Here is a 27,479-nt window from a genome sequence, read left to right as displayed (position 1 = left end):
AGCAGCTGCGTCGGTTACCTATCACCTGATTCTAATTACGGACCATTCTCCGCTGTCCATGGTGCTGAAACTCAACAATCTGTCTGAAGGTCGGTGACCGTGGTGCTTAGACGCATACTTGTTGAAAGATGAGACTTTTTGTCAGTATTTGAAGGAGCAGATTGCTTTTTTCTTCTGAGCTAACGACACGGGGGATGTTGACGACTCTACCCTTTGGGAATCTCTCAAGGCTGTGATTAGAGATTACATTATTTCATATACATTGGAGAAGAAGAAACGCGCCAATACTAGGCTGAAATAAATTGAAAGAGAGTTAGGGGAAAAGGAGAACGTTTTTAGAACGAATTCCTCAAATGCAGTCCTTGAGAAGATCACAAAGTTGAAATATGAATACAATACCATCCTTTCGAAATGGGTGGCCTCTTTACTTGCAAGAACACAACAAAGTTATTTTGAACTGGGTGACAAACCACATAAATTATTAGCAAGACAGCTAAGGCATGTACAGGCATCTAGAGCTATTCATAAAATAAAAGACAAGAATGGTAAAATAGTAACAGATCCGCAGGATATTAATAAATGCTTTGCGCAGTTTTACTCAGAGCTATATCAATCGAAATGCGATGCTACTGATCCACAAGCGATGGAACGCTTTCTCACTGAATGTGAACTTCCTAAACTAGACAGGGGGGCAGCTGCTGCACTCGATGCCGGGATAACGTTAGAAGAGATTAACACAGCGATAGCACAATTTCCAAACAGCAAGGCCCCTGGGCCCGATGGATATGTAACATAATTCTAAAAGAAGTACTGCGTCAGTCTAGCTCCACTTATGTTGCGAATGTTTAAACATTCAAAAGAAAATGCCAAACTCCCGCAAACACTGTATGAGGCTACTATAGCACTGATCTTGAAAAAAGATAGAGATTCCATGGAGATGTCGTCTTATCGCCCCGTGTCGTTGCTCCCCATAGAAAATAAGGTGTTGACAAAGATATTGGCAAACCGATTGAAAAAATATGTTTCTGACATCATACACCCTGACCTGACAGGTTTTATCCCTGTTTTATCCCCTGCTACAGTGGTCCTCTGTAGCTCAGCTGGTAGAGCACGGCGCTTGTAACGCCAAGGTAGTGGGTTCGATCCCCGGGACCACCCATACACAAAAAAAAAATATGTATGCACGCATGACTGTAAGTCGCTTTGGATAAAAGCGTCTGCTAAATGGCATATTATATATTATTATATCCCAGGCCGACATATATACTACAATTTGAGACGCCATTTCAACGTAATGATTAGTCAAAAGGCTCATATTGCAATTTTGGAAATTGGAGACTGTACCTACCTTTGAAATGTGGTTATGGGATTTAGGGAATGTAATGCATATGGAAAGGATTTGATACAATACCTCCAAAAGAAGTCCAATGTTTTACAAAATATGGCAGCCAATACTGGATAAATGGTCTAGTCCCGCTTCATAACTGGGTTGATGCTCTGCTGCTACACTGTGCTGTTTTCCACGTAATATTTATTTTTGGCTTAACTACACTGCTTTTACTGTCTATATGCTGTCTTCTTTTAATATGTACCACCTAATAGGATTGTTTATTTTTTACTGTATGTGTGAGTTTTGTTTTGTCCTCTAAATGTGCCATCCCATTCAACAGTACAATGAATGTCAATGTTTGTATCGCTGTCTTTAAAAAAAAATGTTTTATTGGAAAATAAGAAACATATTATTTTTTATTTTTTAGTGATAAAATTTTCACCCATAAGACTATTGTCAGTTTAATCTGGTCTTTACTAATATGTAAAATTAGTTTAGATTTAGAATGGCCTATCATCAAATGGGCAGGAACAGGGTAAAAAGACATGTCATCTGTATGCTCTCAAATTGCAAATGGAAGCTGCGAGCTTTCACACCGGTCCGTTTTGTAGGCTACTTCGGTTTTATAGCGGAGCATGTGCTTAATATGAGTGGCTGAGAAATAAATATAAGAACACTTATTTCACTCCATGTATCAACCACTGTTTGAGGAGCTGCTCAAAATATGAAATTCCGCAAAAACTCTGTATGCCATGGGCTCTTCAACCCTGTTCCTGTAGCTACCCAGTGCTTAATTTGGGAAACCAACTGAAATCTGTTAGGGAACATCAATAGTAACATGTTTTCGCAACAAAACATATTTCACTAAACTGTTGACAGCCCATCTGCATGCTCAAGAAAGGAATAAAGGAGCGAGAGGAGGAGATTGAAATGCTTGGTGGTGAGATATCCTATATAACTGAAGGTAATGTGTCACTCAATTCTGAAAAAATATGTAAAAAATCCCTATTACCAGGCTATTCAAAATCTAATACTAATTCACTAATTGTAGGCTAGCTGTAAGCCGCTCTGCACAATCAATGAACCAACAGCATCGCCTAGGGCTATACTTTCTTTCCCAGACTCATGGATAGAAATGTTGGAGCGTAGCATAATGTAACCAGTCCAACCAGTATGCATAATAATACAGTCCACACTCAAAGGCAATTACTCCAATTTGTTTAATTTTGGAATATAGGCTAGACCAATTATGTACCAAAGACATCTTAAATCAGTTTTATGTTTTTCTGCTGTGCGTAATATGTGGTAGGCTAATCATTTTAATTCAGGTTTTTGCATAAGCTCTAATATGCATATGGCTGTTTTGAATTAATCATCACCGTAGAAAGCGCTGTCCATTTAGTTGTGCTAGGCTTTGAAACAACATCCACAACAACCATGTTTTACACTGTTTCAACCTGCTGTTGAACTTCTTTCTTCAAATTGATCATTACAGTGAGGTGAGTTTTAAAAGTTTGATAGGCCTACTGTTTTGATGATAAGTGTTTGATGTGATTTCCAATGCATTTGCATTGATGTCATAGTGGTTAGAGGGACAATAGAGCCCTGAGTACCAGGCCATTAGGACCTGATGGTAGTTAGCAAATTGGGTACTACAAAGGCATGTCCATAGTGCATAATCTGCGTTTATTAGGAGCGCAGATCAGGGTTAACTCTCTCTCTCTCTCTCAATTCAATTCAATTCAATTTCAATTTAAGGGCTTTATTGGCATGGGAAACGTATGTTAACATTGCCAAAGCAAGTGAAGTAGATAGTAAACAAAAGTGAAATAAACAATAAATATTAACAGTAAACATTACACTCAGAAGTTTCAAAAGAATAAAGACATTTCAAATGTCATATTATGTATATATACAGTGTTGTAACAATGTGCAAATAGTTAAAGTACAAATGGGAAAATAAATAAACATAAATATGGGTTGTATTGACAATGGTGTTTGTTCTTCACTGGTTGCCCTTTTCTTGTGGCAACAGGTCACAAATCTTGCAGCTGTGATGGCACACTGTGGTTTTTCACCCAGTAGATAAGGGAGTTTATCAAAATTGGGTTTGTTATCGAATTCTTTGTGGATTGCTGTAATCTGAGGGAAATATGTGTCTCTAATATGGTCATACATTTGGCAGGAGGTTAGGAAGTGCAGCTCAGTTTCCACCTCATTTTGTGGGCAGTGTGCACATAGCCTGTCTTCTCTTGAGAGCCAGGTCTGCCTACGGCAGCCTTTCTCAATAGCAAGGCTATGCTCACTGAGTCTGTACATAGTCAAAGCTTTCCTTAAGTTTGGGTCAGTCACAGTGGTCAGGTATTCTGCCACTGTGTACTCTCTGTTTAGGGCCAAATAACATTCTAGTTTGCTCTGTTTTTTTGTTTGTTCTTTCCAATGTGTCAAGTAATTCTCTTTTTGTTTTCTCATGATTTGGTTGGGTCTAGTTGTGTTGTTGTTGTTGTTGTCCTGGGGCTGTGTGGGGTCTGTTTGTGTTTGTGAACAGAGCCCCAGGACAAGCTTACTTAGGGGACTCTTCTCCAAGTTCATCTCTCTGTAGGTGATGGCTTTGTTATGGAAGGTTTGGGAATCGCTTCCTTTTAAGTGGTTATAGATCTTAACGGCTCTTTTCTGGATTTTGATAATTAGCGGGTATTGGCCTAATTCTGCTCTGCATGCATTATTTGGTGTTTTACGTTGTACACAGAGGATGTTTTTGCAGAATTCTGCATGCAGAGTCTCAATTTGGTGTTTGTTCCATTTTGTGAATTCTTGGTTGGTGAGCGGACCCCAGACCTCAGAACCATAAAGGGCAATGGGTTCTATAACTGATTCAAGTATTTTTAGCCAGATCCTAATTGGTATGTCAAATTTTATGTTCCTTTTGATGGCATAGAAGGGCCTTCTTGCCTTGTCTCTCAGATCGTTCACAGCTTTGTGGAAGTTACCTGTGGCGCTGATGTTTAGGCCGAGGTATGTATAGTTTTTTGTGTGCTCTAGGGCAACGGTGTCTATATGGAATTTGTATTTGTGGTCCTGGCAACTGGACCTTTTTTGGAACACCATTATTTTTGTCTTACTGAGATTTACTATCAGGGCCCAGGTCTGACAGAATTTGTGCAGAAGATCTAGGTGCTGCTGTAGGCCCTCCTTGGTTGGTGACAGAAGCACCAGATCATCAGCAAACAGAAGACATTTGACTTCAGATTCTAGTAGGGTGAGGCCGGGTGCTGCAGACTGTTCTAGTGCCCTCGCCAATTCGTTGATATATATGTTGAAGAGGGTGGGGCTTAAACTGCATCCCTGTCTCACCCCACGGCCCTGTGGAAAGAAATGTGTGTTTTTTTGCCAATTTTAACCGCACACTTGTTGTTTGTGTACATGGATTTTATAATGTCATATGTTTTTCCCCAACCCCACTTTCCATCAATTTGTATAGCAGACCCTCATGCCAAATTGAGTCAAAAGCTTTTTGAAATCAACAAAGCATGAGAAGACTTTGCCTTTGTTTTGGTTTGTTTGTTTGTCAATTAGGGTGTGCAGGGTGAATACGTGGTCTGTCGTACGGTAATTTGGTAAAAAGCCAATTTGACATTTGCTCAGTACATTGTTTTCACTGAGGAAATGAAGTAGTCTGCTGTTAATGATAATGCAGAGGATTTTCCCAAGGTTGCTGTTGATGCATATCCCACGGTAGTTATTGGGGTCAAATTTGTCTCCACATTTGTGGATTGGGGTGATCAGTCCTTGGTTCCAAATATTGGGGAAGATGCCAGAGCTAAGGATGATGTTAAAGAGTTTAAGTATAGCTAATTGAAATTTGTGGTCTGTATATTTAATCATTTCATTTGAGGATACCATCAACACCACAGGACTTTTTGGGTTGGAGGGTTTGTATTTTGTCCTGTAGTTCATTCAATGTAATTGGAGAATCCAGTGGGTTCTGGTAGTCTTTAATAGTTGATTCTAAGATTTGCATTTGATCATGTATATTTTTTTGCTGTATGTTCTCTGTTATAGGGCCAAAAAGATTGGAGAAGTGGTTTACCCATACATCTCCGTTTTGGATAGATAGCTCTTCGTGTTGTTGTTTGTTTAGTGTTTTCCAATTTTCCCAGAAGTGGTTAGAGTCTATGGATTCTTCAATTACATTGAGCTGATTTCTGACATGCTGTTCCTTCTTTTTCCGTAGTGTATTGTTTTAGTGATTCACCATAGTGAAGGCGTAGGCTCAGGTTTTCTGGGTCTCTATGTTTTTGGTTGGATAGGTTTCTCAATTTCTTTCTTAGGTTTTTGCATTCTTCATCAAACCATTTATCACTGTTATTACTTTTCTTTGGTTTTCTGTTAGAGATTTTTAGATTTGATAGGGAAGCTGAGAGGTCAAATATAGTGTTTAGGTTTTCTACTGCCTGTCTCCCTCCCTCTGTCTCCCTCCCTCCTCCTCCCTACCTCTACCTCCCTACCTCTGCCTCCCTACCTCTGTTCTACCTCCCTCTGTCTTCCTCCCTTCCACAACCTCTCTCCCTCTGCCTCCCTCAGTCTCCCTCCTTCCCTCTACCTCCCTCCCTCTACCTCCCTCTATCACCATCCCTACCTCTGCCACTCTCCCTCCCTCTACCTCTCTCCCTCCCTCTACCTCCCTCTCCCTCCCTCTACCTCTGCTGGTTCACTGTAAGAAATAATAGTATACAGCCTGGAACTAAAGTTACCTTACCACAGTACCTCACTAAGAAATAATAGAATACAGCCTGGAACTAAAGTTACCTTACCACAGCACCTCACTAAGAAAGAATAGAATACAGCCTGGAACTAAAGTTACCTTACCACAGACCATCACTAAGAAATAATAGAATACAGCCTGGAACTAAAGTTACCTTACCACAGCACCTCACTAAGAAAGAATAGACTACAGCCTGGAACTAAAGTTACCTTACCACAGTACCTCACTAAGAAAGAATAGAATACAGCCTGGAACTAAAGTTACCTTACCACAGCACCTCACTAAGAAAGAATAGAATACAGCCTGGAATGAAAGTTACCTTACCACAGTACCTCACTAAGAAAGAATAGAATACAGCCTGGAATGAAAGTTACCTTACCACAGTACCTCACTAAGAAAGAATAGAATACAGCCTGGAACTAAAGTTACCTTACCACAGCACCTCACTAAGAAAGAATAGAATACAGCCTGGAACTAAAGTTACCTTACCACAGCACCTCACTAAGAAATAATAGAATACAGCCTGGAACGAAAGTTACCTTACCACAGCACCTCACTAAGAAAGAATAGAATACAGCCTGGATTGAAAGTTACCTTACCACAGTACCTCACTAAGAAAGTTACTTCTAAGGATGAGAAAGTACACACGCATGCACGCACGCACATACACACGCACACACACACACACACACACACACACACACACACACACACACACACACACACACACACACACACACACACACACACACACACACACACACACACACACACACACACACACACACACACACACACACACACACACACACACACTTCAGGCTTCATTTAGCAGTGAAGGTTAAAAGTATAGCCATAATGTGTGTTACTGCAGTGCCAGCCAGCTCCCCTGTGGCTCCATACTGCAGACTAGATCATCCCCCTAGTGGGAGCTGTGGAGCTGCTATGGTCCTAGTCCCTGGTGCTGTGTACCTGTGAAGCTGTGCAACTCTGCTGTGAAGCTGACAGGGCCAATAATGTGCTGTGAAAGTCTGCGGTGCACTACCCTAATCAGAGCTGTGGAACCACAGTGCTAGCCTGGTGCTGTAAAGCTGTGAAGCTGACAGGGCCATCACATAGCACTGCTGGGCTCTCACAGTGTGGAACGACCCTGACTCAGGAGTGACCTCCAGCTCAAGCTGGGCTGGCAGCAGAAACTAAGGGCTCTGGGGTGGAGATAAAGGCTGGGGTTCTGGCAAGGGTAAATGGGGCAATGGGATGGGATTTGTATGTTTTTCACATAAAAATGCACGTTTCTGGTTTTACTCAATATTTGAATACCATTTGAATGTGTTCAAAAAGCATGACATTCGAAAATGCTAATTCAATTTAATATACTGCAAAATCTGAACATTTAATTGGGAGTAAAAAGAACAGCAAGGGGAAATTGTGTTTAATTTACTTGATTTTCATAATATATCCTATCAACTTAAGAATTTTAAGTTGTTGCAACAACTTGCTATGGGGCTCCGTTTTTTAAAGGATCATTGGTAATTCAACATTTCTTGACTTTTTGATACTTTTACACAATGTTATATGCATGTTTGAAGAAAGGGGTGGGTGGGTGGGTGGGTGGGATGTATTTAAGCCCGGCTAGGCTGCAAATGTAAAATACAGAGTTCTCTCTCCTCAGACTATTCAAGATAACACTAAAGGGTTTTAATGAATAGGTATGAAGACTCCCTTGACAGTCTCACACTCTGACAGCCGGCCATAATGATGTTGATATGTCAAATATGCTTGTGAGAATAATGCTTTTCTGAGCAATTTCCTTCAACTCTATGAAAAACTAAATCACTGACATGTGAAATTCCTGTGTTGAGGATGGGTTAGCTGATCTAGGGAGGGGGAACCAGCCTTTTCAGACCGGTTAGGCAGCTGAAGTTATCCTTTTTGAAGGCAGACGGGGTAGTGAAGGTGTGTGTGAGTGTGTGTGAGAGGGCTGTAGGGGGTAGCCACACCTTCCCTGAGGTAGACTAGTGGGTTCATTGCTGTTGGATTGGTGCAGCAGGGTTTTGTTCTGGGCTTGGTTTCAGGGTGAGAGTCCATTCAGAGGCGAGACTGTCGGCTACGGGATTTATTCCGGCCCAGTGAGCTAGAGTAAGCAAGGAGAGGAGCTGTGTGGGGGGGGATTGGGGGGGGGGGGGCTGGGGCTTCACTAGAGGATTTAACTTACAGTATATTGGAATGAGGGAGCACCTCGCTCAAACTGAGAGACGAGTGCAGAGAAGCAAGACGATACAATCTCTCATTATCAGAGTCTACAGGATGGAGAGAGATGGAGAGAGGGAGGGGGAGAGGGGGTCTAAAAGAAAGTAAGAAACGTTTGTGTGTGAGAGAGACCAAAGAGAAATCCGGTAAAGAGAGGAAGAATTGGAAGATGATGGAAAAGAAGGAGATCCAAAAGGAAAGAGGGGCTGAGAGAAAGTGAGATGAAGAGATGAGAGGGTCAGTGACAGTGTTAGGACAGAGAGGCTGTTGTTTTCTATGAACACAGGAGAGCCTCTGTCTTCAGCTGCAGTCTTCTAAGCTTCAGTCCCTTATTTGTCCCAGAGACGCCCCCAAAGGGGATAGAGAGATGAGGAAGAGACTGGAGCCTAGCTAAAGCCCAATGAAGCCGCCCCTGTTTAAGACAGAATACTTTACATTTCTCACTCTCCTTCTTTCATTAGTGTAGGGATCTGTCATACGTCTCAAGGCAGCAGCCTGTTTTAGAAACCATTAGGTCTCAGTAAGATAGAAGTCATTTGTCAGGATATGATTTAGTGACTTTTTGTGTGTGTGTGTGTGTGTGTGGTTGTGAAGCACAGTGAGGACTTCTCTGAGCTGTCAGTAGAGAGAGTGCAGCCTGTTCTCTTTCCTGGCCATTCCTTGCCTCGGTGTGTGATTGTGTGTTTGTGAGTGTGTGTGTAGTTCTCTCCTGGCCCCTTGCCTGCCTCTGTCTTCTGTCTCCCTATAAGAAACAGCAATGGGAGTGTCTGTGTGTTACCCATGGGTTGAGCTACACTTCATTCTCACAGACCAGGTGTCAAGACAAAGAGCAGCTGCAGCATCTCTGTGTCAAACCATCTTTAGTGTGTGTGTGTGTGTTTGACTCTGGGATGGGCTCTGCTAAATCAAATCAAATCAAATATTATTTGTCACATGCGTCAAATACAACAGGTATAGGTAGACCTTACCATGAAATGCTTACTTACAAGCCTTTAACCAACAATGCAGTTCAAGAAATAGAGTTAAGAAAATATTTACTAAATAAATGAAAGTAAATTAAACAATAACGAGGCTATATACAGGGGGTACCGGTACTGAGTCAATGTGCGGGGGTACAGGTTAGTCAAGGTAATTTGTACATGTAGGTAGGGGTAGCAGCAGTGTAAAAACAAAGGGGGCCATTTGATTAATTGTTCAGCAGTCTTATGGCTTGGGGGTAGACACTGTTTTGGACCTAGACTTGGTGCTCCGGTACCGCTTGCCGTGCGGTAGCAGAGAGAACAGTCTATGACTTGGGTGACTGGAGTCTTTGACAATTTTTTGGGCCTTCTTCTGACACCGCCTAGTATATAGGTCCTGGATGGCAGGAAGCTTGGCCCCAGTGATGTACTGGGCTGTACGCACTACCCTCTGTAGCACCTTAGGGTCGGATGCCGAGCAGATGCCATGCCAGGCGGTGATGCAACCGGTCAGGATGCTCTCGATGGTGCAGCTGTATAACTTTTCGTGGATCTGGGGACCCATGCCAAATCTTTTCAGTCTCCTGAGGGGGAAAAGGTGTTGGCGTACCCTCTTCACGACTGTCTTGGTGTGTTTGGACCATGATAGTTTGTTGGTGATGTGGACACCAAGGAACTTCAAACTCTTGACCTGCTCCACTACAGCCCTGTCGATGTTAATGGTGGCCTGTTCGGCCCACCTTTTCCTGTAGTCCACGATCAGCTCCTTTGTCTTGCTCACATTGAGGGAGAGGTTGTTGGCCTGGCACCACACTGCCAGGTCGCTGACCTCCTCCCTATAGGCTGTCTCATCATTGTCAGTGATCAGGCCTACCACTGTTGTGTCGTCAGCAAACTTAATGATGGTGTTGGAGTCGTGCTTGGCCACGCAGTCGTGGGTGAACAGGGAGTACAGGAGGGGACTAAGCACGCACCCCTGAGGGGCCCCAGTGTTGAGGATCAGCGTGGCAGATGTGTTGTTGCCTACTCTTACCACCTGGGGGTGGCCCGTTAGGAAGTCCAGGATCCAGTTGCAGAGGGAGGTGTTTAGTCCCAGGGTCCTTAGCTTAGTGATGAGCTTGTGGTTACTATGGTGTTGAACGCTGAGCTGTAGTCAATGAACAGCATTCTCACATAGGTGCTATTTCTGTCCAGGTGGGAAAGGGCAGTGTGGAGTGCAATAGAGATTGCATCATCTGTGGATCTGTTGGGGCGGTATGTGAATTGGAGGGGGTCTAGGGTTTCCGGGATGATGGTGTTGATGTGAGTCATGACCAGCCTTTCAAAACACTTCATGGCTACCGACGTGAGTGCTACGGGGCGGTAGTCATTTAGGCAGGTTACCGTCTGCCTTATCTCTGTTTCAGGGTTAGAGATGATGAATGAGAGGAGATCATGGATGGTCTTCAGGCTTTATAGTGTTTCTTTAGCCTGCCTGGAGCGTGACCTTGAAGAGAACCAGCAGACAGATAGCTACACTATTCACCTCTGTAATTGATGTTCTCTGGGCTTGCTCTTTCACCACTGTAGGTGCATCATAATTGGCATCCTATTCCCTATGTATTGCACTACTTTTGACAAGGGTGCATATAGGGAATAGGGTGCCATTTGGGGACGCACCCTGTAGCTGCAGAGGAGTTGGAGTTGAAATGGAGCAGTGGTCCATGTAACCAACCCAGACCTGTCCTCTTGAGACTATTGCACTGTGTACATTTTTCCGTTCAAACTAAATCAAGCACAGTTCAAGTATGAAAGTATTTGACATATGTATTTGACCTGTGCTGTGATCTACAGAATTTTGTTATTAAGAATGCATCAAGCTTTTTGTCAACAAACTATCTCCCTGGTTGACGTTTTTCTAGTTGACAAGCGTCACCCTTGAGTCAGGCAATAGTGTCAGTCTCACCCTTACTAGATTACTCAGGCTCTATAAGGCTCATGTGGTTGTTCCCCCTAGTCCTACATTCTGTTTCACCTGATGTGATGTGTGGGTTTGTTTTCCCCTGAGTAAAGGAAGAGGAGGGTAATTTGGCTTTGAGTCCCTCCCTCCCTCCCTCCCTCCCTCCCTTTCTCATGTTCCTTCTCTGTTCTCATCTGGTCACTGGGCGTCCTCTAGTCTCCTCTCTCTGATCTGTCTAGCTGGTAAATTCTCCCTGGGATCCCCTCAGGGGCCTCCTCTCTCTATGGGCTGAGTTCTGTCCCACAGGAGCTGCTGCGTGTATGTTGGGATGCCTTCTCTTCTGTGTGTATTTATAGAGGCAGGATCCTTCCAGTTCCTGTCCACACCACACTGTCTTCTCTCTCTCACCACCGTGTCTGAATTAATCAAAGTCAGAAAGACAACAGGGCTGTCAATACATTTCCCTCACTGCATTTCCCTTAACGCTTATAAGGGTCTCGGTACATATCGGCTCTCTTGCAAAAGTGTGCATCTGTGTGTGTATGTATGTGTGTGTGTGTGTGACCAGATTTTTAAGGATCAGTAGCTCATTAGTGTTGTGTTTGTCCTCATCGATCCAGACCACTGCTGCTAGAGCCACACTGCTACTGCCCTCTGACTCCCTCTGGACTACTACTGCTGACCACGGCTAACTGCTACTGCCCTCTGACTCCCTCTGGACTACTACTGCTGACCACGGCTAACTGCTACTGCCCTCTGACTCCCTCTGGACTACTACTGCTGACCACGGCTAACTGCTACTGCCCTCTGAGTCCCTCTGGACTACTACTGCTGACCACGGCTAACTGCTACTGCCCTCTGACTCCCTCTGGACTACTACTGCTGACCACGGCTAACTGCTACTGCCCTCTGACTCCCTCTGGACTACTACTGCTCTCTGAGTCTCTTGTCTCCTCTCAAGCACATAGGCCAGGGGGATGGAGTGATGGAGGGGAGGAGGGATGGAGGAGACGAAGGGAATGAGGGAAGGATGGATGGAGGGGAGGAAGGATGGAGGAGAAGGAGGGAAGAAAGCAATGAGGGACAGATGAAAGGATTCTTGGGCTAGGTTCAGAGGAGTTTAGCTTGCCTGAGAGAACTGAAGTAAACTTTGTGTCTCAAGACTAGGGCCAAGCTATAGAGGAGACCAGACAGACACAGAAACATACAGACAAACAGACAGAAAGACCGACAGACAGACCCCCCTACCACACCCTCACTGCACCCCTCTTAGCCTGGCTGACCTGTCACTCTGTTTGATTTCACCACACTGCTGCTGATGGTGGGGAGAACAGAACAGAACATCTGACATGACAGAGCAGCCATCAGAGGAGCTGTCAGCCAGGCTCTTATCTGTCAAACAAACCAATACCCCCTGTCCCTGTCTCTAACAGCTCTCCTCTCCCTCCCTGTCCCTCCCTGTCCCTGTCTCTAACAGCTCTCCTCTCCCTCCCTGTCCCTCCCAGTCCCTGTCTCTAACAGCTCTCCTCTCCCTCCCTGTCCCTCCCTGTCGCTGTCTCTAACAGCTCTCCTCTCCCTCCCTGTCCCCGTCTCTAACAGCTCTCCTCTCCCTCCCTGTTTCTCCCTGTCACTGTCTCTAACAGCTCTCCTCTCCCTCCCTGTCTCTAACAGCTCTCCTCTCCGTCCCTCTCTCTAACAGCTCTCCTCTCCCTCCCTGTCTTTGTCTGTCCATGTCCTGCTGTTACAGCCTCAGTGCTGACTGAGAGGGAAAAACAACCCCTTAACAACAAACCACTCTTTCTCAGAGTCATACTAGTATCAATGTAAAGTACCCATCCTGAAGAGGTGTGTGTGTCTGAACAGTAACAGTCGTCAGTATGGAAATCCTGCCTGTCGTTTTAATGTGCCTGTTATCATTCAGACCTGAGGGAGGAGACATTTAAACCAAACGATCTTGTTGTAACATCCTATGCATGACTCCTCTCCCTAATGCTGCCCCCCTCCCTTCGCATTCACACACACACACACACACACACACACACACACACACACACACACACACACACACACACACACACACACACACACACACACACACACACGCACGCACACACACACAATCACCTCACAGGCTTGGCAGCAGAGTAACCCTGTTTTTATTTACATGGTTTGGGCCGAGGGGTGATTACAAGGATGTCCAAAGGCCCTGATCATACCACACGCGTGACTGGCATTCATGTGCTTGGCAGCTAAACAGGAGGGGAGATGCAGGGAGGCACGCTGGTGAGTGTATGTGTGTGGAGTGTGTGTGTGTGAGTCACGTTCACACCGTTCTCAATCAGGGCTGGATGATCTAGGATTACTGGTGCTGCCTCCTTTCATCCTCTCAGGGGGCTGGTGTGTTTATCTGAAGACAGAAAGACACAATGCTGTCTAAGACACAATGCTAATCACAGCTATAGATATGACCAACTGTAGGTGACTACGCATAGGCATGAGGCTGTACACATAGGGAGGGAGAGAGAGAGAGAGGGAGAGTGAGAGAGATCAAGCTCTCTGTCCTGTCTAACACACTATGCTAATCAGAGCTGTAGATGGCACCCAGTGAGGACTGAATGTAAAGCCTGTAGATCTTAGAGGAGATGGGATGCATGACCATGCTTAAACAGATATGGATCAGGAGATCTAGGTTCTGTATGTCAAGCAAAGATATTTGATATTATCTGCAGAGCTTTGGTACCAGCTGAGAGCTGTAATACAAACATATAAGTCTGGTGTTGAAAAATGACTATTCCGTAGAAATGTATAGAAGTCAACTGATGTTGCTACTACCCTTAAGGTTTTCTTTCTCAAAAGGCAATGTCTCAGTATCACTATGACAACTGTGTGTTATGTCTTAAATAATAATTGACCAGTCCTGTATGCATCGGTTCGACTTTGAACCTAAACAGTAAAAAAATTGCCCACATTTTCCTGTTATTCATAGAAAAATAATAATTTAACACACATCAGTCATTATTCAATTTAAATGTGGCAAATCATACATTTTTTATTTTCCAAATAAAGTAATTGTCTTTCCTCTGTGTGCAGCGTGCTATGGAATGGTGACAATGTGTGATGCGTGTGATAGGAGTCAGGCGCAGGAGAGTAATACGCATCCAAAGAGTTTATTCCGTCGATAAACAGTTGCGCAAGCATGCGACAACAACACTCAGGCACAGGGGAAAATACTACCCTGGCAACAACAAGGTAAGGGTAGCTCAACCGAGCTACACACAACTCACAACAAACAATCACCCACACAGACAAGGAAGCAGAGGGAACACTTATACAATGACTAATTGGGGATAAGGACCAGGTGTGTGTGATTAATTAGACAAGACAAGTGGAGTGATGATAAATGGATCGGCAGCAGCTAGTAAGCCGGTGACGACGAACGCCGAAACCTGCCCGAACAAGGAGGGGAGGCAGCCTCGGCGGAAGTCGTGACACAATAGGGGATTAGGGTTTCTAATTATCTTCCCAAATCCACTTTAGTCAGGCTAGTGAGTCTGCCCTGCGGCTGAGTTGGGGTTTATAGCTATTGAGTCTGCCCTGCGGCTGAGCTGGGGTTTATAGCTAGTGAGTCTGGTGAGTCTGGTGAGTCTGGTGAGTCTGGCTTGGGGCTCTGCTAGGTTTATATCCCTCTCACACCGCTGAGCTGCTGCTGGCTGGGGAGGGCAAAGTGAAAGAGAGAGAAAGGGAGAGAGAAATAAATAATTAGAGAGAAAGAGGAAAAGAGAGAACGTGACCATAACCCTGCCTGATTTCTCCTCTGCAGGACTGACAGGTGGAAACCTGATGTACCAGTGTCATAATGTCTCTCCCCTGACACCCACGCTATAGGATCTGTTGACCTATAGATTAAGCTATAGGTTGAAGACAGAGACTATAGGAACACTTTTCCTGCCAGCCAGGTAGAATACATCATATCATCCAGGTGGTTTATGGTACCGTATGGAGAATAGTCATTGAATAATTAATGTTATGTTATGTCCCTCTGCACCAATTATATGTGACCTCTGAGCCTCTGTGGGTTCTATCTATCTCTCAGACCTGCTCCCCCATAGCAACAGGGGTGGGTTCTGCTAGAATGACCTTCAGGTCCCTGCTGTATGCCTCTATGACTATGCTGATGTCAGGGTTGCAGTTTGTGACGAATGTTGTGAAAAGGTCTGAATAAGTACAATTTGTTGAAATGATTGAACAGAGAGCCTGATTTCCTTGGCTAGCTCACTCAAACACTGCTCTGTCCGGCTGACGTGACCGCAAAGACACCGCCACCGCCAGATGTTGCTGAAGTCACCTCGTTCACCTCGTTGCCTGTCAATACGCGCCTGGCAATTAATTATTCCCATCTTATTCAGGACAGACGGGGAGGCGGGAGGGGACAGACGCACAGACAACCGTGTCATCCTGTCAAAGTGTTAGTCAGTCTTAAGGATGAATCATCTCTTCATGGCTTCTTCCCCTCCTCACCCCTTCTTCTCCCCCCTCCTCACCCCTTCTTCTCCCCCCTCCTCACCCCTTCTTCTCCCCCTTCCTCACCCATTCTTCTTCCCCCACCTCACCCCTTCTTCTCCCCCCTCCTCACCCCTTCTTCTCCCCTTCCTCACCCATTCTTATTCCCCCTCCTCACCCCTTCTTCTCCCCCCTCCTCACCCCTTCTTCTTCCCCCTCCTCCCCCCTTCTTCTCCCTCCTCCTCACCCCCTCTTCTCCCCCTTCCTCACCCATTCTTCTTCCCCCTTCTCACCCCTTCTTCTCCCCCCTCCTCAGCCCTTCTTCTCCCCCTCCTCAGCCATTCTTCTTCCCCCTCCTCACCCCTTCGTCTTCCCCCTCCTCAGCCCTTCTTCTCCCCTCTCCTCACTTCTTCTTCTCGACCCTCCTCCCACCTCCTGACCCCTGAGAGTAGTGGCCAGATGGAATGTTTAGCGACAAGCTAATTAGCCCTCAGGCTGTGACACTCCCTCACTGTCTCAGGCTGGACAGGTTGTGTTTTTCCTCTCTCCCCACAGACCTCACTATCAGTTAGCTTCAGATTAGGCCAAGGTGCATAACTCGGTGTCCTATGTAGAGTTTGTATCCATGACCATGACATACCACTGCTACTCATGTTGAGAGAGTGAGCTGTGTGTGTGTACGGCTGTGTGTGACTGTGATCCTAACACAAGTTGAAGTGTGTTAGCCAGAACATCGCTGGCTCTCAACTTCCAGGAAAGCCTCAACCAGGGAAACAGACCCAGAAATAATGATGCTGTATGGCCATGGACATTCTGAGGCTGGGCTGGCGGCTTTTCTTCTCTTCATCATTATGTCACCTGCTGCCTCTCGGCCATGTGTGTGTGTCCCCTAGAGGAACGCCATTAGTTAGATACGATCATGCCCAGTGTCTTTCTTCAAGTGACAAACATGTTTTAATCCGACAGCCAGCAGCATACAATGTATATCTACATTTCAAAACATCACATGGCTAGTTGTGTCAATACACTGGGGCATCATTACAGCACTCTGAACATGGCCTTTCTCTCCCCCCCCCCTCTCTCTCTCTCTCTCTCTCTCTCTCTCTCTCTCTCTCTCTCTCTCTCTCTCTCTCTCTCTCTCTCTCTCTCTCTCTCTCTCTCTCTCCCTCTCTCTCTCTCTCTCCTTCTCAGAATATGTCCTCTCCATCTCTCTATAGATAGACACATTTGGAGGAGTAAGTTCATCTTAACCTCCCCACCCACACCCACCAAAAAAAGAATAAATAAATATTATAATGAAAAAGTACAGTAGGCTCATTTCATGCTCTCAGACCTATAGACTACTTTATTGTTACGTTACTGCAGGAAGAAAGTTCAAACAAACACACACAATCCATACACTGAATTTCCAACCCCCATCACCCCAACACAACAGGTGTCACAAAGTGGTTTACAGTAACCTTACAGTGATTCAGTTATTAAGAGCCTCACATGACATAATAATATATTCGCCACTATCGGCATTTAATGATTGTATAAGACGCAAATACTTTTATGATGTATGGAATGGTTATTGCTTTATGCTATTTCTTTATAGTAATGGAAATTGTTTTACCCCAAAATCTATCAATCAATCAAAGAAAAGTAAATGCACAGAGCATTAGCGGTAAAAGAGTAACACAGCTGACTCAATCATCTGTTTTGATGCACTCCAACCTACATGGGTCCCATAGCCATTCCAGGCAAAGGCGGTGAAATCCCCACACTGAAGAGGGTTACCCTCAGGGAAAAACCCACAGCCACCAATGCAGTAGGTTTCAGCATTACCGCCTTTGGGTTTGACCCCAGAGCAGATGGCTGTGGCCGCCCGTTCATAGTTTATTGCTCTGAAACTGATGAAGCCTCCCTCAGTCTCCCCTTCAGTGTAAGGGCCATAGAACCTTTTGGTGGACTCTTTGTCCCCGAGGTCATACACTATGGGAATGGAGGGTCCATTGTCGGACAGGTGTGCCCCAACGTTGTACTCGACTGGGTAGCGGTGGAAGAGGTTGTACAGGTTTCCCCCGTACAGATGGAGGAAGCGCCTGTCAGTGTGGTAGCGCATGATGGCAGCCAGTTTCCAGTGGTTGACCGGAGTGTTGTTGGGAACGTGCCAGACTGACATGTCTTCTGCTACGATGTCGTAGTAGCCAGGATTCTTGAAGTCGTCATCCGTGGCTCCCTCCACTGTTCCGAAGGTCTTCCTGTTGGCCCAGTTGCCTTCCCCTTGTGGCCAGTTGGCGTTGTTGCCCTGCTGGCTGGTCCAACGATCGCCCACCGTGCACTTCCCGTAGATGTTGTCCTCGTGCACGCTTGCCACCAGAGTCCAGCCGCCGCCCGCTGTGGTCATGTCGCAGAAGGTCTGGTACACCACCCCAGTAGCTGTGGTCAAGTAGTACAGACCATTCTCAGATTGACCATATACGTCTTTAACTTCCTTGCAGCTTCTAGCAATGAACTGAGCCCTATTTCTTATCTCATCAACTTTGGCAACTTTTGGAGCACTTATCGGTCCAATCTTCTTTACAGAATCAAGCGGTGAAGTGTTTGACGTCTGAAACGCCATAAGTAGAGGGATCGTCAGCAGAAAAGCCTGGTACATCATGTCTGTTGTAGTAAGGTTTCAGTGAGGATCTGTTGAACGTTTACATCCTTGAGGTACTTATACATGTTAAGTCCTTGGCAATGCTCCAATATCAATGTTTGATAAAGCACATGTGCTTTTAACAATGACACACCTGGCAAATGTGGTCATGTGCACTCATGTCGAAAGGATCTTTGCACACCTTGTGTACAAAGATTAAGAAACACTGTGATGTGATCATTTAGGTGAAGGACAGCCCATATTAAAATAGCATGTAGGCAGGAGCCCATTTGTTTAATCTTCATACATGGGTATGTCAACTAAATCAAATATTTTGGTGACAATTTATTTTAAGGTGCACATATATTAGCACATATATTATGGTGCACATATTAGCTAATGCTCCTAAGCAACTTTGCAGTATTACAAGCATTTCGCTACACCCGCAATAACACCTGCTAAATATGTGTTATACAATTTGATTTTATTAGAATTCGTAGTTTATAAGAGTGTATAAAAGTAGCTAATAAGGTCTTTATTATGTCTTATTAGCCATATATTAGGCCTTTATTTAGGTGCAATATGCAGAAATCGCTCTGCCATTTCCTGGTTGCTAAAATTCTAATGGTTTGCCTAATTTCAGTTTATGTGACAAAAGAAGCAGTCATTGTGTAGAGAATCATTGTATCATCTAAACCGCTGAGAAATATAATTTCCATAACCAACAATATTGTATTTTCAGCTGTTTCAAGCTGGTGTACAAAACCAAAAGTAAAAGACGGCAAAAACAAATGGGAAGCATAGAAATTGCACACAGAACAGATCTACCGCTTCTTATACTTGCTTTCAATGAAAATGACAGATCTATAACTCACATATCTATATGAATTTGGTCAGGTCGCCCAAAAAGTTACCTTTTGCAGCTTTAAGTATATATTTTTTTCAATCATTATAATGAATGTGTTACTGGCCAATCCTTAATAGATTCATTGTTAGTCATAATAGAGACATATTAGTATTTATTAAAGAGCAAGTTACACAAGAAGCAGGCTCTTAGTAAGCTAAAATGGGCACACCTCCCCACACCCATAAGCAAAAGCATGTAATGTTTGCCTGAAACAAAATAATTGTGTAGTTTAATTAAATAAGACATTGATTCATTGAAACCTGGTTCAGTCTGCTTTCCACCAGACACTGGGAGATGAATTAAACTTTCAGCAGGACAATAACCTAAAACACAGGCCAAATCTACACTGGATTTGCTTAACAAGAAGACACTGAATATTCCTGAGTGGCCGAGTTACAGTTTTGACTTAAATCTTCTTGAAAATCTATGGCAAGCCATGAAAATGGTTGTCTAGCAACGATGAACAGCCAATTTACAAAGTCAATTTAATACATTTTGAATTCAGGCTGTAACACAACAAAATCTGCAATAAGTCAAGGGGTATGAATGCTTTCTGAAGGCACTGTATGCGATTGTATACAAATGTAAGCAAGGTTTGAAATGATCATGTTTTAGTCAAATATTATATCTGTTTGGGCTTCTTGCCGTGAATTTGTAATATAAAAAATATTTTTAATTATGTTCTGGCCCCCCGACCAACCGCTCAAGAAAAAATCGGCCCGCGGCTGAATCTAGTTGATGATCCCTGATATATGCCATACAAGCTAACATTCAATTGAAAATTTGATATAAACAATTAGCAACTAAACGTCCATACTGTATCTTTAAATCACAATGACCACTTGAAGGACACACATGACCACAAATGACTAAATGGGAATTTCCCAGGAAATGAGAGAAACGTTTACTTAAGGTGTTGTGTCGATACGGCATCAGCTATTCTAAACCCCTCTACAAACACATATGACATATATAACACATATGCAAACTCTCCTTCACTGAACCATAAGCTAAATAAATACATAGACTAATCAAATGCAAACTCTCCCTCACTGAACCATAGGCTAAACAAATACAAACGTCATTGTCCAAATACATGTACTTGCAGCAAGTCCTAATACAAAGATACACTATGGAAGTGTACTATATCATGAAACTACACATTCTTAGTTTCAGGAACATTATACGCTTTTGCTCATGTGTGGGGAGATGTAATGTGGCCTTTCTATCCAATGTGATCATTTCTGGACAATATTATAACAATATTATAAGAATAAGGTAATACTTAGATATAGGGAACACATCTTAAGGTACTATGCTTTTATTAGTTCTACATTGAGAAACCTTACTAAGATTATTTTTATTGTGTAACTTGCTCTTTATTAAATACTAATATGTCTTTATTATGACTAACAATGAGGTTATTAAGATTTGGCCAGTAACACGTGACTTATAATGTTTGAATAAGAAAACACTTAAGGACTAATAAATGGCTAATAAAACATTATAAAAGGCTTATTAGCTGCTTGTATACACACCTATTAACTACAAATTAGTGGCTAATATGTGCACCTTAAAATAAAGTCTTAACAAGGTTTTCAACGGCAACTATCTGGTAAAAGTGCCCTGTTATTTTTGGATGGTACTCTATATCGTACAAGTTAAGCCATCTGAAGACAGATATGTAGAAACTAAACACTATAGCTCAGTCTTTCCCCTAAGTTATTGTTCAGATGGGGAGCAAATACCCTATTGCACCAAAAATTTAAAATGGAAACCAATAGAAGCCAAAGTCTATATATATATATATATATATATATATACAGTTGAAGTCGGAAGTTTACATAAACTTAGGTTGGAGTCATTAAAACTCATTTTTCAACCACCCCACAAATTTCTTGTTAACAAACTATAGTTTTGGCAAGTCGGTTAGGATATCTACTTTGTGCATGACACAAGTAATTTTTCAAACAATTGTTTACAGACAGATTTCACTTATAATTCACTGTATCACAATTCCAGTGGGTCAGAAGTTTACATACACTAAGTTGACTGTGCCTTTAAACAGCTTGGAAAATTCCAGAAAATTGTCACACTCTGGCTCCGGGACTTGTATTTTGAGTCAGGGTGTGTTCGTTTTGTTGGGTTTTGGGTAGGTTATGTTGTGTTATTGGGTGTGTTTGGTTTTGTTGGTTTTGATTAGTCATGTGACTCCCAATCGGAGGTAACGAGTGTCAGCTGTCGGCTCGTTATCTCTGATTGGGAGCCATATTTAAACTGTGTGTTTTCACCTTGTGTTTGTGGGTTTTTGTTCCGTGTTCAGTCTTGGTACTGTTGGACTTCACGTTTGTCGTTGTTTATTGTTTTTCGTGTTGCACTTTATTAATAAAGTCATGTTCACTTCAAACGCTGCGCTTTGGTCTACTCCCTTTGAAGACGGTCGTGACAGAAAAACCCACCATAAAAGGACCAAGCAGCGTGTCAAGCGGCAACAGGATCCACCTACACAGGATTTATATCCACCCATAAAGGATTCATGGACATGGGAGGAGATTCTGGATGGTAAGGGGCCTTGGGCACAACCGGGAGAATATCGCCGTCCTCGTGAAGAGCTGGAGGCAGCTAAAGCCGAGAGGCGGCGATATGAGGAGGCAGCATGGAGGCAAGGCTGGAAGCCCGAGAGTACTACCAAGAATTTCTTGTGGGAGGAAGCGCCGGGTAAGGAGAGAACGCTGGTGGATGTCCTCCTCGGCTGGGGACATATTACGCAGGAGGAGGCCGTCCGGTACCGGAGGGCGATGAAGGGGGAGAACCTGGCAGGAGAGGAGCAACGGCATCAGCAGGGCCATCGTCGGAAGGACGAGAGGCAACCCCAAAAAAATTTGGGGGGCACATGGCTTGGGCGCCTGGGCAGCAGGAGGCTGCCACAGGGAGATGTGGAGAGAAGGCTATCGGATTACGGGAGCCATTGGCGAGTAGAGGGAGGGAAGTTGTTGTGGCACGGCGTGAGAGACTGAGGTGTGTTACCAGTCCGGTCCGGCCCGTTCCTGATCCCCAGTTAAGGCCAGTGGTGTGTGTTCTCGGTACGGACCGGCCTGTTCCTACTCCACGCACCAGGTCCACGATGTGCGTCACCAGCCCAGCCCGGCCTGTTCCTGCTCCACGCACGAATCCTACGGGGTGCGTCACCAGTCCAGCCCGGCCTGTTCCTGCTCCACGCACGAAGCCTACGGGGTGCGTCGCCAGCCCAGCCCGGCCTGTTGCTGCTCCCCGCACTAGCCCTGAGATGCGTGTCCTCAGCCCGGGACCACCAGTTCCGCCCCACGCATCAGGCCTACAGTGCGTCTCAGCCGGCCAGAGTCTGCCGTCTGCCCAACGGCGCCTGAACTGCCCGTCTGCCCAACGGGCGCCTGAACTGCCCGTCTGCCCAACGGCGCCTGAACTGCCCGTCTGCCCAACGGGCGCCTGAACTGCCCGTCTGCCCAACGGCGCCTGAACTGCCCGTCTGCCCAACGGGCGCCTGAACTGCCCCGTCTGCCCAACGGGCGCTTGAACTGCCCGTCTGCCCAACGGCGCCAAAGCCGCCCGTCTGTACTGAGCCTGCAAAGCCGCCCGTCTGCCATGAGCCTTCAGAGCCGTCCGCCAGACCGGAGCCGCTAGAGCCTTCCGCCAGACAGGAGCCGCTAGAGCCTTCCGCCAGACAGGATCAGCCAGAGCCTTCCGCCAGACAGGATCAGCCAGAGCCTTCCGCCAGACAGGATCAGCCAGAGCCTTCCGCCAGACAGGATCAGCCAGAGCCTTCCGCCAGACAGGATCAGCCAGAGCCTTCCGCCAGACAGGATCAGCCAGAGCCTTCCGCCAGCCACGAGCAGCCAGATCCGTCAGCCAGCCACGAGCAGCCAGATCCGTCAGCCAGCCACGAGCAGCCAGATCCGTCAGCCAGCCACGAGCAGCCAGATCCGTCAGCCAGCCATGAGCAGCCAGATCCGTCAGCCAGCCGCGAGCAGCCAGATCCGTCAGCCAGCCATGAGCAGCCAGATCCGTCAGCCAGCCACGAGCAGCCAGATCCGTCAGCCAGCCATGAGCAGCCAGATCCGCCAGAGCCGTCCAGCCAGGATCCGCCAGAGCCGTCCAGCCAGGATCCGCCAGAGCCGTCCAGCCAGGATCCGCCAGAGCCGTCCAGCCAGGATCCGCCAGAGCCGTCCAGCCAGGATCCGCCAGAGCCGTCCAGCCAGGATCCGCCAGAGCCGTCCAGCCAGGATCCGCCAGAGCCGTCCAGCCAGGATCCGCCAGAGCCGTCCAGCCAGGATCCGCCAGAGCCGTCCAGCCAGGATCCGCCAGAGCCGTCCAGCAAGGATCCGCCAGAGCCGTCCAGCCACGATCCGCCAGAGCCGTCTAGCCAGGATCTGCCAGAGCCGTCCAGCCAGGATCCGCCAGCCAGCCAGGATCCGCCAGAGCCAGCCAGCCAGGATCCGCCATTCAGTCCGGTGCTGCCCCTTAGCCTGGTGCTGCCCCTTAATCCAGGTGGGTTAAATTGGAGGGTGGTCATTTGGAGGAGGCTACGAGAGTGGGTAGTGACTATAGTGGGGTGGTGGTCAAGCCCGGAGCCGGAGCCGCCTCCGAGGAGCAACACCCACCCAGCCCTCCCCTATTGTGGGGTTGTGAGGCGCGGTCGCAGTCCGCGCCTTTAGGGGGGGGGTACTGTCACACTCTGGCTCCGGGACTTGTATTTTGAGTCAGGGTGTGTTCGTTTTGTTGGGTTTTGGGTAGGTTATGTTGTGTTATTGGGTGTGTTTGGTTTTGTTGGTTTTGATTAGTCATGTGACTCCCAATCGGAGGTAACGAGTGTCAGCTGTCGGCTCGTTATCTCTGATTGGGAGCCATATTTAAACTGTGTGTTTTCACCTTGTGTTGGTGGGTTTTTGTTCCGTGTTCAGTCTTGGTACTGTTGGACTTCACGTTTCGTCGTTGTTTATTGTTTTTCGTGTTGCACTTTATTAATAAAGTCATGTTCACTTCAAACGCTGTGCTTTGGTCTACTCCCTTTGAAGACGGTCGTGACAAAAATGATGTCATGGCTTTAGAAGCTTCTGATAGGCTAGTCAATTGGAGGTGTACCTGTGGATGTATTTCAAGGCCTACCTTCAAACTCAGTGCCTCTTTGCTTGACATCATGAGAAAATCAAAAGAAATCAGCCAAGACCTCAGACATTTTTTTTTGACCTCCACAAGTCTGGTTCATACTTGGGAGCAATTTCCAAACGCCTGAAGGTACCACATTCATCTGTACAAACAATAGTATGCAAGTATAAACACCATGGGACCACGCATCTGCAACAAGAGCAAAGGACCTTGTGAAGATGCTGGAGGAAACAGGTACAAAAGTATCTACAGTGGGGAGAACAAGTATTTGATACACTGCCAATTTTGCAAGTTTTCCTACTTACAAAGCATGTAGAGGTCTGTAACTTTTATCATAGGTACACTTCAACTGTGAGAGACGGAATCTAAAACAAAAATCCAGAAAATCACATTGTATGATTTTTAAGTAATTCATTTGCATTTTATTGCATGACATAAGTATTTGATCACCTACCAACCAGTAGGAATTCCGGCTCTCACAGACCTGTTAGTTTTTCTTTAAGAAGCCCTCCTGTTCTCCACTCATTACCTGTATTAACTGCACCTGTTTGAACTCGTTACCTGTATAAAAGACACCTGTCCACACACTCAGTCAAACACACTCTAACCTCTCCACAATGGCCAAGACCAGAGATCTGTGTAAGGACATTAGGGATAAAATGGTAGACCTGCACAAGGCTGGGATGGGCTACAGGACAATAGGCAAGCAGCTTGGTGAGAAGGCAACAACGGATTTTGGCCCACTCCTCCATACAGACCTTCTCCAGATCCTTCAGGTTTCGGGTCTGTCGCTGGGCAATACGGACTTTCAGCTCCCTCCAAAGATTTTCTATTGCGTTCAGGTCTGGAGACTGGCTATGCCACTCCAGGACCTTGAGATTCTTCTTACGGAGCCACTCCTTACTTGCCCTGGCTGTATGTTTCGGGTCGTTGTCATGCTGGAAGACCCAACCACGACCCATCTTCAATGGTCTTACTGAGGGAAGGAGGTTGTTGGCCAAGATCTCGCGATACATGGCCCCATCCATCCTCCCCTCAATACGGTGCAGTCGTCCTGTCCCCTTTGCAGAAAAGCATCCCCAAAGAATGATGTTTCCACCTCCATGCTTCACGGTTGGGATGGTGTTCTTTGGGTTGTATTCATCCTTCTTCCTCCAAACACGGCGAGTGGAGTTTAGACCAAAAAGCTCTATTTTTGTCTCATCAGACCACATGATCTTCTCCCATTCCTCAACTGGATCATCCAGATGGTCATTGGCAAACTTCAGACGGGCCTGGACATGCACTGGCTTGAGCAGGGGGACCTTGCGTGCTCTGCAGGATTGTAATCCATGACGGCGTAGTGTGTTACTAATGGTTTTCTTTGAGACTGTGGTCCCAGCTCTCTTCAGGTCATTGACCAGGTCCTGCCGTGTAGTTCTGGGCTGATCCCTCATATTCCTCATGATCATTGATGCACCACAAGGTGAGATCTTGCATGGAGCCCCAGACCGAGGGTGATTGACCGTCATCTTGAACTTCTTCCATTTTCTAATAATTATGCATAAGCTAAGTGGCGCGGCAACGAGCTACAGATGCGCCAACAGTTGTTGCCTTCTCACCAAGCTGCTTGCCTATTGTCCTGTAGCCCATCCCAGCCTTGTGCAGGTCTACCATTTTATCCCTAATGTCCTTACACAGATCTCTGGTCTTGGCCATTGTGGAGAGGTTAGAGTGTGTTTGACTGAGTGTGTGGACAGGTGTCTTTTATACAGGTAACGAGTTCAAACAGGTGCAGTTAATACAGGTAATGAGTGGAGAACAGGAGGGCTTCTTAAAGAAAAACTAACAGGTCTGTGAGAGCCGGAATTCTTACTGGTTGGTAGGTGATCAAATACTTATGTCATGCAATAAAATGCAAATGAATTACTTAAAAATCATACAATGTGATTTTCAGGATTTTTGTTTTAGATTCCGTCTCTCACAGTTGAAGTGTACCTATGATAAAAAATTACAGACCTCTACATGCTTTGTAAGTAGGAAAACCTGCAAAATCGGCAGTGTATCAAATACTTGTTCTCCCCACTGTATATCCACAGTAAAACGAGTCCTATATTGACATAACCTGAAAGGCGCTCAGCAAGGAAGAAGCCACTACTCCAAAACCGCCATAAAAAAGCCAGACTACTGTTTGCAAGTGCACATGGGGACAAATATCGTACTTTTTGGAGAAATGTCCTCTGGTCTGATGAAACAAAAATAGAACTGTTTGGCCATAATGACCATCGTTATGTTTGGAGGAAAAGGGTGTGGCTTGCAAGCCGAAGAACACCATCCCAACCGTGAAGCACGGGGGTGCTTTGCTGCAGGAGGGATTGGTGCACTTCACAAAATAGATGGCATCATGAGGAAGGAAAATGATGTGGATATATTGAATCAACATCTCAGGAAGTTAAAGCTTGGTCGCAAATGGGTCTTCCAAATAGACAATGTCCCCAAGCATACTTCCAAAGTTGTTGCAAAATGGCTTAAGGACAACAAAGTCAAGGTATTGGAGTGGCCATCACAAAGCCCTGACCTCAATCCTATAGAAAATATATGGGCAGAACTGAAAAAGTGTGTGCTAGCAAGGAGGCCTACAAACCTGACTCAGTTACACCAGCTCTGTCAGGAGGAATGGGCCAAAATTCACCCAACTTATTGTGGGAAGCTTGTGGAAGGTTACCTGAAACGTTTGACCCAAGTTAAACAATTTAAAGGCAATGCTACCAGATACTCATTGAGTGTATGTAAACTTCTGACCCACTGGGAATGTGATGAAAGAAATAAAAGCTGAAATAAATCATTCTCTATACAATTATTCAGACATTTCACATTCTTAAAATAAAGTGGTGATCCTAACTGACGTAAGACAGCGAATTTTTACAAGGATTAAATGTCAGGAATTGTAAAAAATAAGTTTAAATGTATTTGGCTAAAGTGTATGTAAACTTCCGATTTCAACTGTACATTTTTTACAAATTAAAAATAGAAATACCTTATTTACATAAGTATTCAGACCCTTTGCAATCAAACATCTCTGGAG

The 27,479-nt window shown here is 45.3% G+C and overlaps 2 protein-coding genes across 7 annotated transcripts in view; one reads left to right on the top strand and one right to left on the bottom strand.

The window, feature by feature from the left end:
- The window catches only part of LOC121586539 (receptor-type tyrosine-protein phosphatase U), a 293,456-nt gene that overhangs the window by 13,835 nt on the left and 252,142 nt on the right, over window positions 1–27,479 (top strand). The gene's annotated exons all lie outside the window — the stretch shown is intronic.
- On the bottom strand, window positions 16,970–18,413 carry LOC121586542 (intelectin-like). Its single transcript, XM_041903298.2, has one exon. It carries the CDS (start codon window positions 18,385–18,387, stop codon window positions 17,404–17,406), a length of 984 nt encoding a protein of 327 aa, XP_041759232.1. The 5' UTR covers window positions 18,388–18,413; the 3' UTR covers window positions 16,970–17,403.

Source organism: Coregonus clupeaformis, chromosome 17 (genome assembly GCF_020615455.1).
Source record: "Coregonus clupeaformis isolate EN_2021a chromosome 17, ASM2061545v1, whole genome shotgun sequence".
Taxonomy (NCBI): Eukaryota; Metazoa; Chordata; class Actinopteri; order Salmoniformes; family Salmonidae; genus Coregonus; species Coregonus clupeaformis.
This window is presented reverse-complemented; position numbering and strand designations above follow the sequence as displayed.

Coding starts and splice junctions, on each gene's coding strand:
- LOC121586542 (XM_041903298.2), bottom strand. CDS start 18,387: ATGATGTACCAGGCTTTTCTGCTGACGATCCCTCTACTTATGGCGTTT.